Source organism: Littorina saxatilis, linkage group LG13, assembly GCF_037325665.1.
Source record: "Littorina saxatilis isolate snail1 linkage group LG13, US_GU_Lsax_2.0, whole genome shotgun sequence".
In the NCBI taxonomy this organism is placed as follows: Eukaryota; Metazoa; Mollusca; class Gastropoda; order Littorinimorpha; family Littorinidae; genus Littorina; species Littorina saxatilis.
This window is the reverse complement of record NC_090257.1, coordinates 39,406,795-39,426,710: the sequence shown is the minus strand read 5'-3', so window position 1 is coordinate 39,426,710 and position 19,916 is coordinate 39,406,795. Positions and strand designations below refer to the sequence as shown.

At 42.2% G+C, this 19,916-nt stretch overlaps 1 protein-coding gene across 1 annotated transcript; it reads right to left on the bottom strand.

Moving 5' to 3' along the window:
* Nucleotides 1–10,040: 10,040 nt before the first annotated feature.
* Nucleotides 10,041–18,498, bottom strand: LOC138945702 (leucine-rich repeat transmembrane protein FLRT1-like). Its single transcript, XM_070317192.1, has 2 exons — nt 17,315–18,498; nt 10,041–14,899 (listed from the first exon to the last, which is right to left on the bottom strand). The coding sequence occupies exons 1-2, from the start codon at nt 18,233–18,235 to the stop codon at nt 14,186–14,188; spliced, it is 1,635 nt and encodes a 544-aa protein (XP_070173293.1). The 5' UTR covers nt 18,236–18,498; the 3' UTR covers nt 10,041–14,185.
* Between the last annotated feature and the right edge of the window lie 1,418 nt (nt 18,499–19,916).

The window sequence follows — 19,916 nt, the reverse complement described above, 5'->3', positions numbered from 1 at the left end:
CATGTAATACCCAGACTGTTCAATGTTGGTATGTGACCAAGTGGAGGGATGGTCTTATCCCATGTAATAGCCAGGCTGTTCATTTATGGTATGTGACCAAGTGGAGGGATGGTCTTATCCCATGTAATAGCCAGGCTGTTCATTTATGGTATGTGACCAAGTGGAGGGATGGTCTTATCCCATGTAATAGCCAGGCTGTTCATTTATGGTATGTGACCAAGTGGAGGGATGCTCTTATCCCGTGTAATACTAATAGCCAGGCTGTTCATTTATGGTATGTGACCAAGTGGAGGGATGCTCTTATCCCGTGTAATGGCCAGGCTGTTCATTTATGGTATGTGACCAAGTGGAGGGATGCTCTTATCCCGTGTAATGGCCAGGCTGTTTATTGTTGGTATGTGACCAAGTGGAGGGATGGTCTTATCCCATGTAAAATCCTGGCTATTCATTGTTGGTATGTGACCAAGTGGAGGGATGGTCTTATTCCATGTAACACCCAGGCTATTCATTGTTGGTATGTGACCAAGTGGAGGGATGGTCTTATTCCATGTAACACCCAGGCTGTTCAGTGTTGGTATGTGACCAAGTGGAGGGATGGTCTTATCCCGTGTAACACCCAGGCTATTCATTGTTGGTATGTGACCAAGTGGAGGGATGGTCTTACCCCGTGTAACACCCAGGCTGTTCAGTGTTGGTATGTGACCAAGTGGAGGGATGGTCTTATCCCGTGTAACACCCAGGCTGTTCAGTGTTGGTATGTGACCAAGTGGAGGGATGGTCTTACCCCATGTAACACCCAGGCTGTTCAGTGTTGGTATGTGACCAAGTGGAGGGATGGTCTTACCCCATGTAACACCCAGGCTGTTCAGTGTTGGTATGTGACCAAGTGGAGGGATGGTCTTACCCCATGTAACACCCAGGCTGTTCAGTGTTGGTATGTGACCAAGTGGAGGGATGGTCTTATTCCACGTAACACCCAGAGTGTTCAGTGTTGGTATGTGACCAAGTGGAGGGATGGTCTTATCCCGTGTAACACCCAGGCTGTTCAGTGTTGGTATGTGACCAAGTGGAGGGATGGTCTTACCCCATGTAACACCCAGGCTGTTCAGTGTTGGTATGTGACCAAGTGGAGGGATGGTCTTACCCCATGTAACACCCAGGCTGTTCAGTGTTGGTATGTGACCAAGTGGAGGGATGGTCTTACCCCATGCAACACCCAGGCTGTTCAATGTTGGTATGTGACCAAGTGGAGGGATGGTCTTACCCCATGTAACACCCAGGCTGTTCAGTGTTGGTATGTGACCAAGTGGAGGGATGGTCTTACCCCATGTAACACCCAGGCTGTTCAGTGTTGGTATGTGACCAAGTGGAGGGATGGTCTTACCCCATGTAACACCCAGGCTGTTCAGTGTTGGTATGTGACCAAGTGGAGGGATGGTCTTATCCCATGTAACACCCAGGCTGTTCAGTGTTGGTATGTGACCAAGTGGAGGGATGGTCTTACCCCATGTAACACCCAGGCTGTTCATTGTTGGTATGTGACCAAGTGGAGGGATGGTCTTACCCCATGTAACACCCAGGCTGTTCAGTGTTGGTATGTGACCAAGTGGAGGGATGGTCTTATCCCGTGTAGCACCCAGGCTGTTCAGTGTTGGTATGTGACCAAGTGGAGGGATGGTCTTACCCCCTGTAACACCCAGGCTGTTCATTGTTGGTATGTGACCAAGTGGAGGGATGGTATGTGACCAAGTGGAGGGATGGTATGTGACCAAGTGGAGGGATGGTATGTGACCAAGTGGAGGGATGGTATGTGACCAAGTGGAGGGATGGTATGTGACCAAGTGGAGGGATGGTATGTGACCAAGTGGAGGGATGGTATGTGACCAAGTGGAGGGATGGTATGTGACCAAGTGGAGGGATGGTATGTGACCAAGTGGAGGGATGGTATGTGACCAAGTGGAGGGATGGTATGTGACCAAGTGGAGGGATGGTATGTGACCAAGTGGAGGGATGGTATGTGACCAAGTGGAGGGATGGTATGTGACCAAGTGGAGGGATGGTATGTGACCAAGTGGAGGGATGGTATGTGACCAAGTGGAGGGATGGTATGTGACCAAGTGGAGGGATGGTATGTGACCAAGTGGAGGGATGGTATGTGACCAAGTGGAGGGATGCTATGTGACCAAGTGGAGGGATGCTATGTGACCAAGTGGAGGGATGGTATGTGACCAAGTGGAGGGATGGTATGTGACCAAGTGGAGGGATGGTATGTGACCAAGTGGAGGGATGGTATGTGACCAAGTGGAGGGATGGTATGTGACCAAGTGGAGGGATGGTATGTGACCAAGTGGAGGGATGGTATGTGACCAAGTGGAGGGATGGTATGTGACCAAGTGGAGGGATGGTATGTGACCAAGTGGAGGGATGGTATGTGACCAAGTGGAGGGATGGTATGTGACCAAGTGGAGGGATGGTATGTGACCAAGTGGAGGGATGGTATGTGACCAAGTGGAGGGATGGTATGTGACCAAGTGGAGGGATGGTATGTGACCAAGTGGAGGGATGGTATGTGACCAAGTGGAGGGATGGTATGTGACCAAGTGGAGGGATGGTATGTGACCAAGTGGAGGGATGGTATGTGACCAAGTGGAGGGATGGTATGTGACCAAGTGGAGGGATGGTATGTGACCAAGTGGAGGGATGGTATGTGACCAAGTGGAGGGATGGTATGTGACCAAGTGGAGGGATGGTATGTGACCAAGTGGAGGGATGGTATGTGACCAAGTGGAGGGATGGTATGTGACCAAGTGGAGGGATGGTATGTGACCAAGTGGAGGGATGGTATGTGACCAAGTGGAGGGATGGTATGTGACCAAGTGGAGGGATGGTATGTGACCAAGTGGAGGGATGGTATGTGACCAAGTGGTGGGATGGTATGTGACCAAGTGGAGGGATGGTATGTGACCAAGTGGAGGGATGGTCTTACCCCATGTAACACCCAGGCTGTTTACTGTTGGTATGTGACCAAGTGGAGGGATGGTCTTACCCCATGTAACACCCAGGCTGTTTACTGTTGGTATGTGACCAAGTGGAGGGATGGTCTTACCCCATGTAACACCCAGGCTGTTCAGTGTTGGTATGTGACCAAGTGGAGGGATTGTCTTACCCCATGTAACACCCAGGCTGTTCAGTGTTGGTATGTGACCAAGTGGAGGGATTGTCTTACCCCATGTAACACCCAGGCTGTTCAGTGTTGGTATGTGACCAAGTGGAGGGATGGTCTTATCCCATGTAACACCCAGGCTGTTCAGTGTTGGTATGTGACCAAGTGGAGGGATGGTCTTACCCCATGTAACACCCAGGCTGTTCATTGTTGGTATGTGACCAAGTGGAGGGATGGTATGTGACCAAGTGGAGGGATGGTATGTGACCAAGTGGAGGGATGGTCTTACCCCATGTAACACCCAGGCTGTTCATTGTTGGTATGTGACCAAGTGGAGGGATGGTATGTGACCAAGTGGAGGGATGGTATGTGACCAAGTGGAGGGATGGTCTTACCCCATGTAACACCCAGGCTGTTCATTGTTGGTATGTGACCAAGTGGAGGGATGATCTTACCCCGTGTAACACCCAGACGGTTCAGTGTTGGTATGTGACCAAGTGGAGGGATGGTCTTATCCCATGTAGCACCCAGGCTGTTCAGTGTTGGTATGTGACCAAGTGGAGGGATGGTCTTACCCCCTGTAACACCCAGGCTGTTCATGTTTGGTATGTGACCAAGTGGAGGGATGGTATGTGACCAAGTGGAGGGATGGTATGTGACCAAGTGGAGGGATGGTATGTGACCAAGTGGAGGGATGGTATGTGACCAAGTGGAGGGATGGTATGTGACCAAGTGGAGGGATGGTATGTGACCAAGTGGAGGGATGGTATGTGACCAAGTGGAGGGATGGTATGTGACCAAGTGGAGGGATGGTATGTGACCAAGTGGAGGGATGGTATGTGACCAAGTGGAGGGATGGTATGTGACCAAGTGGAGGGATGGTATGTGACCAAGTGGAGGGATGGTATGTGACCAAGTGGAGGGATGGTATGTGACCAAGTGGAGGGATGGTATGTGACCAAGTGGAGGGATGGTATGTGACCAAGTGGAGGGATGGTATGTGACCAAGTGGAGGGATGGTATGTGACCAAGTGGAGGGATGGTATGTGACCAAGTGGAGGGATGGTATGTGACCAAGTGGAGGGATGGTATGTGACCAAGTGGAGGGATGGTATGTGACCAAGTGGAGGGATGGTATGTGACCAAGTGGAGGGATGGTATGTGACCAAGTGGAGGGATGGTATGAGACCAAGTGGAGGGATGGTATGTGACCAAGTGGAGGGATGGTATGTGACCAAGTGGAGGGATGGTATGTGACCAAGTGGAGGGATGGTATGTGACCAAGTGGAGGGATGGTATGTGACCAAGTGGAGGGATGGTATGTGACCAAGTGGAGGGATGGTATGTGACCAAGTGGAGGGATGGTATGTGACCAAGTGGAGGGATGGTATGTGACCAAGTGGAGGGATGGTATGTGACCAAGTGGAGGGATGGTATGTGACCAAGTAGAGGGATGGTATGTGACCAAGTGGAGGGATGGTATGTGACCAAGTGGAGGGATGGTATGTGACCAAGTGGAGGGATGGTATGTGACCAAGTGGAGGGATGGTCTTATCCCGTGTAAAAGCCTGGGCAGATCTGAGATAGTGAACTAAACGGTTTTAAACAGGACTGTGCCTGGAAGGTGCAGGGAAGGGGAAGGGGGGGTTACATCCACAGTAAAAGTGCTAAAATTAAATGACACAAAATAGCAAATACTTCAAGGCATGGGAATAGATTGTACACACACGAAGAAGAAAGAACAAGTCGCGTAAGGCGAAATTACTACATTTAGTCAAGCTGTGGAACTCACAGAATGAAACTGAACGCACTGCATTTTTTCACAATGACCGTAGTCCGCCGCTAGTGCAAAAGGCAGTGAAAGTGACGAGCCTGTTTAGCGCGGTAGCGGTTGCGCTGGGCTGCATAGCACGCTTTACTGTACCTCTCTTCGTTTTAACTTTCTGAGCGTGTTTTTAATCCAAACATATCATATCTATATGTTTTTGGAATCAGGAACCGACAAGGAATAAGATGAAATTGTTTTTAAAACGATTTCGGAAATTTTATTTTAATCATAATTTTTATATTTTTAATTTTCAGAGCTTGTTTTTAATACGAATATAACATATTTATATGCTTTTAGAATCAGAACATGATGAAGAATAAAATAAAAGTAATTTTGGATCGTTTTATAAAAAAAATAATTTTAATTACAATTTTCAGATTTTTAATGACCAAAGTCATCAATTAATTTTTAAGCCTCCATGCTGAAATGCAATACCGAAGTCCGGCCTTCGTCGAAGATTGCTTGGCCAAAATTTCAATCAATTTGATTGAAAAATGAAGGTGTGACAGTGCCGCCTCAACTTTTACAAAAAGCCGGATATGACGTCATCAAAGACATTTATCCAAAAAATGAAAACACACGTCTCGAGATATCATACCCAGGAACTCTCATGTCAAATTTGATAAAGATCGGTCCAGTGGTTTACTCTGAATCGCTCTACACACACACACGCACAGACACACACACACACACACACACATACACCACGACCCTCGTCTCGATTCCCCCTCTATGTTAAAACATTTAGTCAAGTTTTGACTAAATGTAAAAAGAAAAAAGTAAATGGATGAATTAAACCATCAAAGGCATAAGGAACAATTAAGACATTACAAAATAAAATGTCTCATAAGAATTAAACATCCACAGTATGTATAAGGAATGCAGGGGTCAACATGACATGTATAACTGGGTGGGTACATCTCCGGGTCGATGAACCCATGGGTTGACAAATCCAAAGGTAAGCACAAATATGTAAAAGAGCACAAGAAAACAGTAATCAGTGCTGCGCCCTTTTAAAACCACAAAAATATCTGAGAAAATCAGACCTTAAAGGGAGGGGGTCTTAAAACAGGGATAAACTTCAAGGTTACGAATAAAAGACCTGCCCGGTAGCTCAGTTGGTAGAGCACTGGACTTGTGATCGGAAGGTCGCAGGTTCGAATTCGGGCCGGGACGGACACGGGTCAACTTTATGTGCAGACCCAGAGACGGAAGCCATGTCCCACGCCCGTGTCATCACAATGGCACGTAAAAGGCCTTGGTCATTCTGCCATAAGTGCAGGTGACTGAATACACCTAAACACGCAGACACCTGGGTAGCGCGACTCCGTTGCTGCTAGCTTTCCACTGGGAGGAAGCGACCCGAATTTCCCAGCGATGGGACAATAAAGTAATGACAATGAGAAAAAAAAGAAAAAAAAAAAAAAAAAAAGCAAGGTCTTCTGAGCAGGAAATTCTTGTGAAGTCCTAAATTTACTCCCTTCCTTTTTAAGATCTCATTTCATCAGATTATTGTTGTGATCTTAAAAGAAAGTACCACTGTATTCACAAAATTTAAAATATTTCACTTAGAGTCGTGCCACATCCCACATCAAGTGACAGGCTGCTTTTCTTTTCACTTCATTCCTCCTGAATTTTTATTTTTTTTATTTTTTATTTTTTATCTCACCCATGCTGCTGTGAAGGGATAACTTTTTACACAACACAACTGGTGTAGATTAAATATTAGGCCAACAACAAAAAGTCTGTTTACGGTATCCCGACCGACCCTATTTTTTTTGCGCGACCCTAGACTTTTTTTGGCATTTGGGAAAAAAAATTAAAAATTTAAAAAAAAATTTAAAAAAATAAAAAAAATAAGTCTTTCACTTTGTTTTTTAGCAAAATAACTTGAAAATATGTTTTTTGGGAGAAAAAAATAAAGAAATAAAAAAATAAAAAATCTTGACCTACCGACCCTATTTTTTTTGCCTATGTTACCGTAAACAGACTTCTTTTTTTTTGGGCCTTACAAACATCTGTTTAAATTCCAAAATGTGAAAACAATTCACACAATACTGTACAAAATATGGTCCAAAGTAAACTCAAAATAATATTGCACTGAAACATCTATGCTGTAGGGAAAGTGCATACATGGTCAAACTGGTCAATAAATAAAACTGATAATAATTATCGTGAACATCAAAGGTATGGGATAGCAAGAAAACTGATCCAAAACAGATGTCAGAGAATTGATTTAATAAATACTACAAATACTACAAATGTACTGACACATGCACAAAAAGTGGTCCAAACGAAACTTGCAACAACAACTGAGCAAGGTTGCACATGTTCATGGTTACACTGGTCCAAATTAAAGTTACAATTACAGTGTTCATACCATTAAAAGAGATGTTAAAAGTGTTCCCCACTCAATGAAATAAACATTACTCATATCAGGGAAGGGTAGCTGCATGCCAATAAGGATAACATTGTCACAACATTGAGCAAAAACATTTGGAGTAAAGTGCATTAAACCTACACACACACACACAAATGACAAAAAAACATATTCATCATCAGATTTTTCCAAGTTCAAAGGTTTTGTTCTTGTTTTAAACTTGATGGATATATATTGCTTGACTTGATGCTTGTTTGGCACAGGCCACAGTTTGACACTGAGATGTCGAAACGACAAATCCTATATGGTTGCGGCTTTGCCCATGACATCACCTACAGTTTCTCTTCAGGGATTTATTACGGACAAATCTAAGATTACTGCCCTCTTTATTATAACTTTCATGTAGAATATTGCAGCCAAACCATGCTTACGCATCTTGTGTTCAAATGTCTGAAGTATTACGCTCCAATTGTAAGCATGACTCGCATGTTAACAAACACACAAACATTCTCAGTATGTTAACACATGTATCTTCTTCACCTATATGATAACAGATTTGAAAATTCTGGAATGATCAGTGATGGCATCGCGCCAATAACATCAGGTAAAGGAGTAATCAAAGCCTCAGATCTCACATCTCCATCATAAGATGCAGGTTGCTAGCTCAAGCCTAGTCACAGAAATATCCCTGATACCTTGCAATAACTTATCTTCCCCAAAGAAATTAAAATAAATATGTCACAAATCCCCAAAACAAGGTTCACAGGTACATTTTGACACCAACTTAGGTGCACCAGCACTAATGTATATATAAAATCATTCGAAGGACAAAAACCTGTATGCCAAAACCAAATGCGCTCAGTTACAGAGGACACTATCCAATGATTATGCCAGCCATCTTTCAAACCAATAAATCAAATCTGTACAAATCCTGGCTCTTAATCTTATAAAAACCGTTCATTATATTACATTAAATGGTAAAACACAGCCTATAACAAAATGAATTTGAGGAGAAAACGATTGAAATGAAATATAAATTTGTAAGTATGTATGACTGGTTGGCGATTTTATTTCCTGCATTTTGAGATTTCAACCTGCGAAAGATAGAAAATGTCCACTTAATGTTAGGCCAAAACAAAAAAGAGGTCTGTTTACGGTAACATAGGCCAAAAAAATAGGGTCGGTAGGTCGGGATTTTTTTTTTTTTTTTTTTTTTTTCAAAAAACCATATTTTTACGTTATTTTGCCAAAAAAACAAGATTTTTTTTTTTTTTTTTTTTTTTTTTTCCCCAAATGCCAAAAAAAAGTTTAGGGTCGCGCGAAAAAACTAGGGTCGGTCGGGTTACCGTAAACAGACCTATTTTTTTTTTGGCCTTATCACTGATTTTCAATCAGTAGAAGTCATCGGCTTTTGCAGGGGGGTATGTCGCAGAACGATAAAGCATACAAAGAAAAAATGCATACATCACTATAACTTATCTACTGTGCAATGTACAGTGTTTCTTTGCCCTCTGTCGCTCCATAAAGAACACATTAAATAACGCATGCAGAGAAAACACATGTATTCAGAGCAGGCTTTGAACATGTAAGCTAAGAATCAAAAAACAAGAAAGGTAGGTTGTTGGAACGTTTGTTATTGACAAAACAATACATTCATAAATATATCGACTCAAATGTATCACCTTTCATGTAAGCTAAGGTACAAAATAATCTCAATTTACTACTTGTTTTACACTTTACTTTACTTTATTTGGTGTTTAACGTCGTTTTCAACCACGAAGGTTATATCGCGACGAGGGAAAGGGGGGAGATGGGATAGGGAAAAGGGGGAGATGGGATAGAGCCACTTGTTAAGTGTTTCTTGTTCACAAAAGCACTAATCAAAAAATTGCTCCAGGGGCTTGCAACGTAGTACAATATATGACCTTACTGGGAGAATGCAAGTTTCCAGTACAAAGGACTTAACATTTCTTACATACTGCTTGACTAAAATCTTTACAAACATTGACTATATTCTATACAAGAAACACTGAACAAGGGTAAAAGGAGAAACAGAACCGTTAGTTGCCTCTTACAACATGCTGGGTAGCATCGGGTAAATTCTTTCTCGTCCCAACCAATATGGGACTCCCCCTAACCCGCGGGGGGTATTCACAAATATATCGACTCAAATGTATCACCTTTCATGTAAGCTAAGGTACAAAATAATCTCAATTTACTACTTGTTTTACACTAAGGAGAACATTTTAAAAGGCAAAAAATTCAGAATCAAAAGGCAGGTAAACACATGCAAGTACAAAGGACGCAAAAAGTACACACAAGTGGGTAGAATAAAGCACAGCACCGTAAAAAACACCAAGCATGCATAAAAGACAACACTGGCAAATACATACACTACTTAGGACCAAAAAACCCCACCTGATTCGCAAAAAGTAACATTGGGGCAAAAATCTAAGACCATGATTGAAAAACAAGAAAGGTAAGTTGTTGGAACGTAATTGTTATTGACAAAATTATGTTAAAATTACAAAATTACGTTTCATGATTGAAAAACTAAATTTGAGAGAGGAAAAATATAACAAAATTCACATTAAGGACTGAGGGTGCTAGGAATGGGAACAGCTTACGAAGTTGGGGGAGGAAGAGTCGGAGGGGGGGGGGGGGGGGGGGGGAGTGGTTGAGCTTGGAACTGGTAAGACTTTGCAATTACATTGTACCAACATAAACGCAGCACAAAACTAAGTTTTACTATTACAAAAATATGTTTAAAAAACTTTTGCAATTCTTTTAAATTAATTCCTTTGCAATCAGTTACAAAAAAGTATCTTGGAGAAAAACAAACCAGTGACTCTTGCCATATGGTTGTGCGTTACACCAAACTCATAATCTGTCACAAAAACAAAGGTCTACAGCATTATCATTCCTTCCCCTTTTTATATGAGTAATATCAGTATTACCACAAAATCAAACAAAACGAGTCTTTAGCAAAAGTTCTGAAAAGTTCCTCTGCGTGTTCATCCAATGATTTACCCTGCATACATAAAAACATTTCTTTTTTTGCCCATTAAAAGCATGCACAAAATGTTGACAATAAAACATTATACACATTTTGCATTTTACAAGATGTGTTAATAAAGAAAATTAAGTACCCAAAACCACGTGCAAATACAAACTGACCCTCAGATATGTTTTCCTGATTATGATTTTCCAATATGTCTTGGTGGAAAAAAGAACACTGGACCCATATCAAGCAACACAACAACAACAACAAAGTTAAAATTACACATTTTGATCATGCAGGAATTTAAAAGATGATAATAATGATATGACAACAACAGGTGATGGAAATCTATATCACAGGACAATATGTATATGTACACAACATATTGTTTCATCACGTAAAAAGTATTAACAAAAATTTAAGAACACCATCTCACATTGATCTTAGATACAGTACAACAACAACAAAGAGGTATAATGCATGCACACATATGTCTAACAGCTTTGCAATGCTTTCTGTGGATAAATCAAATGACTCTGTGACATGCGGCATAATAATCGATACAACCATTGTGGCCACCTAACAGATGAAGATTCAAGAGGAACAACAACATATATGCATGATATACTAAATGTATAGATGCTTCCAGCAAGTGTGATAAGGGATGGAGTTTTATGGGATATCCTGTACACATCCATCTGTGTAAACTGTTATTAATATAATTCAGGCTTCATGGCTAATTCTGATTTCTAAAACATCTGAGATCCAGTTCAAAGCCAATTGGGTTGCTTCATGGCTAATTCAGATTTCTTACACATTTGAGATCCAGTTCAAAGCCAATGTATTGCATTCTTTGCAATACCCCAGCAAGATATGACAAAAACGACTTCAATTTTTGCACTATACATGCACCAGTAATTCATACACTTACAACTATAATATTAGAGTACATAAATCAATTGATGAAAGTCTGTTCAATTCGTGCAAGTATCAATTAGCAAAAATTTCATGTTCCCATAAAAAAATTAAAAAAATTAAACTAAAATGCCTGTTCAACTGCATGCTGAAAGTCAAGAAGGATGAATTCACACTCTGTATTGATTGTAAGAAATCAGTTTTCATGCTGCCATTACAAGTATGTAACTTCAACTAAAAACATTTGTCCCTGTTTCACCACAAAATACATGTAACTTTGGCATTGTGTCCACATTTCCATTGCTCACCAACTCACTTTGTGCAGCCGTGAACACCATACAAACTTACAAGTTCTGCCAAACGTACGAAAGATGAACTTCCCCATAAGAAGAAACTGCCAATTCTCATTTTGCAACAGAGTATCTTAAAGGCATATGTACGCGCTCCCGTGTTTACAAAGTGTAGTTTGCCCATAATCGATGTCAAACGCACCATAAGACCATATAATGACGATATGTCACCATGCGCGGACCATAATACATGCATTACAGCTTGTTCTAGCCTCTGAAAAAGTGAGGATGTCAACAAAGCCGCGGTGTTAGCTCCCTTGCATCAACGTTACATGTGTTGCCAAATCTATAAATAGGACGATCCAGATCAAAATGAAAATTAACATATCTCAACATTGAAGGGGTCCTAGACCACAATATTTTGCAGGGAACTTAATTTAGCATGTCTCCAGCTGTTGGTAAAGCAATTAGCGTGTATAGTCATCGAGTACATATGCCTTTAAAATTCTTTTTAAAAAGTCCTGATAAAGAGTTCTGAATAAGGTAGTCCAAAGAACTTTGACTTGTTGGGTTACAACCATGATGTTCCCAAGTGGACATTGTGCACAAGGGACTGAACTCAAATGCAGAGCTAAATTTTATTATACCTGATAAATCAACACAAGACCAGTTAGCGTTTAAAAGTGCTGGAGTTCTTGCAGCATCAAAGTATTGCCTGAATTGATGATGTCATGTCAAAAGAAACAACCCTTGGTTTGTTAGTGAAAACATTTCTTTCTTTCTTTATTTGGTGTTTAACGTCGTTTTCAACCATTCAAGGTTATATCGCGACGGGGAAAGGGGGGAGATGGGATAGGGGAAAGGGGGGAGATGGGATAGAGCCACTTGTTAATTGTTTCTTGTTCACAAAAGCACTAATCAAAAAATTGCTCCAGGGGCTTGCAACGTAGTACAATATATGACCTTACTGGGAGAATGCAAGTTTCCAGTACAAAGGACTTAACATTTCTTACATACTGCTTGACTAAAATCTTTACAAACTTTGACTATATTCTATACAAGAAACACTTAACAAGGGTAAAAGGAGAAACAGAACCGTTAGTCGCCTCTTACGACATGCTGGGTAGCATCGGGTAAATTCTTTCTCGTCCCAACCAATATGGGACTCCCCCTAACCCGCAGGGGGTAGTGAAAACATTGCTCTGAAAAAAGTTGAATGTGTACTTGTCTAATTGCTACTTGCCACCATCTCCATCCCCACAGTAGTTTATGTATCACAGCCTAAGAGACCTGCCTCCACAACTTTTCCTCGCCCCTGGCGGTCGGGCGGGCCATTTGGCCACCCCTGATAAGAATTTTCTTACAAGCCTCCATCTTCTTAAGAACATTTCGATAGTGCATGAAACATTCTTACGTTCTCTTACACAGTCAAACAAACTTGTCAGGAATGTTACAACGCATTGTACTATAAATAAACACAGAAACCAATGAATATAGAATAAATAAACAACTGCATAAATGCAAAAGTAATTAAAAAACTAAATACAATAGGTAAATAACTAACTAAATAAATAAATAACTTGAACCTTGCATGCATACTTGCATCACTATTCCAACTCCAAGCCCACTGAGGATGGAATTATTTTCCAATGTCAGTAAGTGAGTAACATCCATGGCTGGAATTTAGTTAACACACTATTTGCTAGTTAATCAACCACATTATACAGTAATGAGTAAAAACGTAACATAGTTTTTTATGTTATACATGTATTATGCTGCATTGCAAAGCATACCTTAGTATCTCTGGACTGGTAAATAAACATAAATAAATAAATAAATAAATAAAAACACCATCCACCCTAACATTATGCTTTTGAAGATTATTGCAATTGGTTTCTGTCTAGTTCTTATAATTTGGCAGTAACAATTTTACACATGGATATTAACACAATAATCATTTTGTACGATTATATCTTCTAAAACTAAGCATCAGTACCCTCCACCACACTACACACACAAAAAGAGATTTTGTTTTAGCATAAAATAGAATCGTTCCCTGACCTTTGGCACTTTGATGACATTAATATGCCTGTAACATTGATAACCTCTAATTCTTTTCATCATGAATTTGCAAAAACGTAAAATCAAATCAAATCAAAATGAACGGCTTTAACTAAATAAAATATGAATACAAATAGTTTCTACCTGATGCTCTTTGCTATTTTTTTATTTTTTTTATTTTACAGAAACAGCATGCTAAAATAATGTGAAAACAGAAAAGGAATTGCATCTTTACTGTGTTCTGATATGGGTATCATTATGAATCAGGTATGACTACATTGAAGAGAGTGAGGAGAGCAAATATTTGTCCTGGTATAACTGCATATTTGCATTTTTTACAAACAGTGAAACACACATATGTGTCTCATTCTGTTGATAAATTCCACTGTTTTATTTTGTTGCATATTAAGAAAATATTGCAACTCTACGCAAATATAATTTAACTGCTTCATTTTTTTTTTAATAACAAAAACTAAAATAACATAAGCCTTCTCTTTCACCACAAGACTTTCGAAAGTTTGTGACAACTTTCTCACCCTGCTTTTTCTCAGTCATTCTTCCGGCGAGAAGACATATCCTTATGCAAACCAGAACTGAAGCAACACTTGAGCGCCAACAGTGCAAAGCCCAACACCACAATACCGATACGCATGTAGATGTCCCTGAGCTGAAACTGCTCATCGTCCTTCGTCACCACTTCCACACAGTCATCCCGACGCGTTTTGCCTTTGGAGTTGTGCGAGGAATGATCTGCCAGCGAAATGCACACGACGTATGCTGTGCTTGGTTGCAGGCCAATTATGCGATGGGTGCCGACGCTCAAGTGAACTGCCAGAGATTGCTTCTGTTTCTTTTGTCCAAAAGGGTGAATGTTGATGTAGATTTTTCTCGGTTCTTTCTCCCCTGCCGATCTCTTTGAAGTAAGGTCCAGCGAATCCCAGTGGAGGCGGATGTGTGAAGCGCCAACGTCTTTGACTTTGAAGGCTAAGTCTTCTAGCTGGACGACTGGTGCTTCTTCCGGCGCCTCGACCGATTTTCGTTTTGCACTTACCTCTTCGTTGTCCCTACAGCCAAAAGCTGTGTCACCGATAACATCCCAGGTGTCACCTCTGAGGCGTTCAGGCATGGCGCAGATTGGGACAAACTTGTTGCGATCGACGTCGTTGTATTTCAGGAGGTATTCTCGTGTGTCGAAGAGTTCCTTCACCCACAGCAGCTTGCAGTCACAGTTGAACGGGTTCCCGCCTATCAAGAAGACTTCCTGAAACATGCAATGCACTTTGTCAGCGAGTGTTCAATCAATCAATGAGGCTTATATCGCGCATATTCCGTGGGTACAGTTCTAGGCGCTCTGCAGTGATGCCGTGTGAGATGAAATTTTATACGGCCAGTAGATTGCAGCCATGTCGGCGCATATTTACCTTTCACGGCCTTATTCCAAGTCACACGGGTATGGTAGACAATTATTAACTGTGCCTAAGCAATTTTGCCAGGAAAGACCCTTTTGTCAATCGTGGGATCTTTAACGTGCACACCCAATGTAGTATACACGGGGGGTGGTTCGGACACCGAAGAGAGTCTGCACACAAAGTTGACTCTGTGAAATAAATTTCCGCCGAACCTGGGATCGAACTCGCGCTGACAGCGGCCAACTGAATACAAATCCAGCGCGCTACCAACTGAGCTACATCCCCGCCCGCAGAGTGTTGTCTGCATGCCTGCACCAATATGTGTATCACTGTGTGCACTCATACCGCGCATAAAATACTGGAATCCCAGTCAGATTTGGAGACTGTAAGGCAAAAAAAAAAAAAGGTCTGTTTACGGTAACATAGGCCAAAAAAATAGGGTCGGTAGGTCGGGATTGTTTTTTTGTTTGTTTTTTTTTTCCCCTCCAAAAAACCATATTTTTACGTTATTTTGCAACAAAAACAAGATTTTTTTTCTTCCCCCCAAATGCCAAAAAAAGTCTAGGGTCGCGCGAAAAAAATAGGGTCGGTCGGGTTACCGTAAACAGACCTATTTCTTTTTTTGGCCTAATCCATGCTCAGGTTAACTTTGAATAGAATAAAGAAAACGCTGAGCTTAATTTCAATGAAATCCGAAACAGATAGACAGCTAACAATCTACTAACATTCCAAAATCCAAAAAAATAAAAGGTTAGTTTCTGGAACATCATTTTGTCTATAATGTTGCTGAAATTAATTGTGCTGTAATTAACTGTGTTGCTCACTCAAAACAACCACAGGAGATAATTTTGTCTTGTTGTGTAAGTTTGTTAATATGTAACCCAAATAATGTTGGCTACATAAAAACATCTACCCCCGATATGGTAAATGTCCACATATGCATTCAGTGGTACCTGTGATGTGCAGGCGTGGGAATTGAAAAAAGTAAAAAAGGCTGAACATTTGTAAGGAACAGCAGAGTGGACAGCGCAAAGCGCCTAGCCCTGCTAGGGGTGTTCGGAGGCATGCCCCCCCCCCCCCCCCCCCCCCCCCGGAATTTTTTTTCTCCAAAGAACCCAAATGGTGCAATTTGGTGTCATATGACCTCCAAGTTTGCCATTAAATTCAGTTTTTAGAACCATTTTTGCCTCCCCCTTTTATTTTTTCGGCGGACACTTTTGCTTTTTCCGCGGAACAAAAAAAAAAAAAAACCGGCAGAAATTTTCCTTTCGGCGCACAATTCCCATGCCTGGATGTGAGGTCCATCAGAAAAAAAGACACCCGTCATGAGAGAACATTCTTCTGTCATCAATTCTTCCATTAACTTGACCAAAATATACCTGTCATGACAAGCCACCTGCAGGGACACTTTTGTTCCCACCCAAGGGTGTCCTTTCATTGCAGGAACCACTGTACTACACACTGATACTGTAGCTCACAACGGCCCCACCCTTTCCGACCACTGGCCCCGAACCATCTCAGAAGTATTGTGTGTTACTCTAATATTACCAGCTGTTACTCTAATTGACTAATTGACAAACTCACTGATCAACTGAATGCAAGAAGAAATGCATGGTTGGTAGCGCGCTGGATTTGTATTCAGTTGGCCGCTGTCAGCGTGAGTTCGATCCCAGGTTCGGCGGAAATTTATTTCACAGAGTCAACTTTGTGTGCAGACTCTCTTCGGTGTCAGAACCTCCCCCCGTGTACACTACATTGGGTGTGCACGTTAAAGATCCCACGATTGACAAAAGGGTCTTTCCTGGCAAAATTGCTTAGGCACAGTTAATAATTGTCTACCTATTCCCGTGTGACTTGGAATAATAGGCCGTGAAAAGTAAATATGCGCCGAAATGGCTGCAATCTACTGGCCGTATAAAATTTCATCTCACACGGCATCACTGCAGAGCGCCTGGAACTGTACCCACGGAATATGCGCGATATAAGATTCATTGATTGATTGATTGATTGTGTGTGTGTGTGTGTGTGTGTGTGTGTGTGGGTGTGTATGCGTTTGTGTGTGCGTGCGTTTGTGCATGCGTTTGTGTGTGCGTTTGTGCAAGTGTAGGAAAAGGTCAGAGAGGGAAATATGGTGTGTGTGTGCGAATGAGTCATTGAGTGTTGGAGAAAGAAAGAGAGAGGGTCAAAGAAAGAGAGAGAATTTCTGTCTGCAAGTGTGTCTGCGCTCAGGCATGCTAACACCAGTCAGCGACACAGTTATACTTCACCTGTGGATACAGATCACTCTTTTGTGCAGAAGAAACGGTGGTGATGGCATTGTATGACAGGTCCAACCATTCCAACATCGGCAAACCTGCAGGAACTGTACCCAGCCGATTCCTGGCAAGAGAAAGGAATTTCAAGCTTGGCAGCCGATAAAACAATCCTTCCTGAACATAGGTTAGGCGGTTGTCTGCAAGATCTAGATACTTCAACTTGTGGAATTCCTGTAAGAGTTTTGCTGGCAAAGATTTGATTGCGTTGTCAGCCAAGGAGAGAAACTGTGCATTTTGAAAGCAAAGAATAGGACCCTGTTCCAGAGCTTTCAGTTTGTTTCCTTGCAGGAACACTTCTCTTATTTGTTGTAATGGCAGAAAGGGGCAGCTTTCGGGAATGCTGTTGGCTTTCGCAGGCTCTCCTTCCTGACAGGAGAGTGTCTTGAGGCCATTTAGATCCAAATACAGTGACCTGAGCTGGAATAAATTCTTGAGCCTCTCCACACAGAAACGCTGGATCTGGTTCTTGCTCAGCCTGAGAACTTGCAGCGATGATGGAAACACGAAATGAACGTCATCGATGAGGTTACTGGTCAGGTTCAACGCCAGCAGTTCCAGAAATGTCTCTCCACTAAACGCCGTCAGCGGAATGTGTGAGATCTGGTTATTACTGAGATCGAGACTCGCATGAGAAGCAGGAAAATTTTGAAAATTGTCCAATGACGTCAAACTGTTGAAACTGAAGTTGAGGGCCTGAGCTGGTGATTTGGGATGCATGTAAGGCACTGTGGACATCTTGTTGTGAGAGCAGTCAATAACGACATCATCGCACAAGCAGTTTGTTGGACACTGCCTTGCTCCGAAAACTGTCACACAAAGCGTCAGCACTATTGCCACCTGGCTGAGTATCGTTCTCTTCAGATTTGGCCCCATTTTTTTCTGTACTTCATCAGAGATCTGAAAGATAGACAAACGCTGGTGAGTAAAAGCATTGTTTCCAATTCAGAAGAATTAAAACCAAGAGCTCACAAAAAACAAAAAACAAAAAAACAACTGAGCATTCAATTATGTCAATTTAGCAACAATTTTCCTTGTCCAAACCAAAAGTTACAAACCCAATCCAACAGTACAGGTCAAATGCAATGGCAGTAAAATGCCTTCTCAATTCCAGATTCTACCAGTGTCACCGAATGTGCAGTCCCACCGCTTGTAACACTAACAATCCTCACTTTTTTTATTCTGAGGCAAGTAATTCTTAGCTTAGTTATCGTCAGAGCTCAAGAATCAATACGTCATAACCACACTGAGGCATCGTATCTCCATCTTCTTCTTCGCTGAATGCAAGCTATTTTATCTGAAATTACCACTCGACAGACTGATGTCAGTTGGTCCAAAAATAAAAGCCAGGCAAACTGATAATCACATTCACAATGTTCTCCCCTTCCTGCCTATGGATCGCAGCTTCAGCGAATGACTCCTAGACTGATCACACCAGAGCACATTATTTCCGGCTCAGATTGGCAATCTTCTTAATTGCTATGCCAGATAAAACACTTGCACTGGTAATGGTATCGAGTCATCGACATGTTCATTTGATGATTTGTTTGGATTGGGATTGGCGGAGGCTGCCGAAGTATCGATTGATGGTCTTAATATCCGTGCAAAATACACTGCCTGCCCTCAGAAAGAACAGCATGCACTAAAAAGCATGAAACGTTAAGTTATTAACCGCAATAATCTATTATCAATCGTGACTATAGATTAGAAAATGACTATTGGAGTGCACAAACCTCTTCTTGCTAGTCTATTGTACAGGTGCACAGCCATCTTGCATAAGGGGAGTCACTCTTGTTGATTGTGCAGACGATGTTTTTCCAGAGCAGCGCTTCTGTCCCTTTGCATGTATTCTATGTGGTGGTGTGACATGCATGCGCAAAAACAAACAGAGCGAGAGAGGGGGGGGGGGGGGGGGGGGAGAGAGCGAGAGAGAGAGCGAGAGCGAGAGAGAGTGTGTGTGTGGTCATAGGGACCTCAAGACTCGGCGGGGCCTGATCAAGTTCTTCGGAAGTCCAACTCAGTGATTGAGCTGTCGGCCTCTGATTTGACACACATTTTTTAAGAGCAAAATAAGGAATAGAGAAATGCAGGGGCAGATCACTGAGTTAGTTTGTACGTGGAGGGGGTGATGGGGGGTGGTGGGTGCATTTATCAGAATTCAAAAATGTAAATCCCGGAGTCAGTCGAGGTCGCGCAGCCCCCCCCCCCCCCCCCCCCCCCCCCCCCCCCCCCCCCCCCCCCCCCCCGGCTGAAAAATGAACGGTTGTCCGAACGGAAACAAACTGGTGCCATCATTCTGAGCTTAGAAATTGCCGCAGAATCATCTTACCAAAGTTACCACTATCAGTACCAGAAAACATAAAATGTTTCTCAGTTTCCGACTCAACGGCTGAGCCTGAGCTGTGCGGCGGCACCGGGCCACACACCCTCCCGAGTCCCATCCTCAGTCAACACCTGGAAGAACTGATGCACCGACTGAACAGATTTACTCAGTGTATCATGTCATCGTCTATGATGTGGAACTTCAGTGCTGAGCCGGCGCCGGACTCGGCAGGAT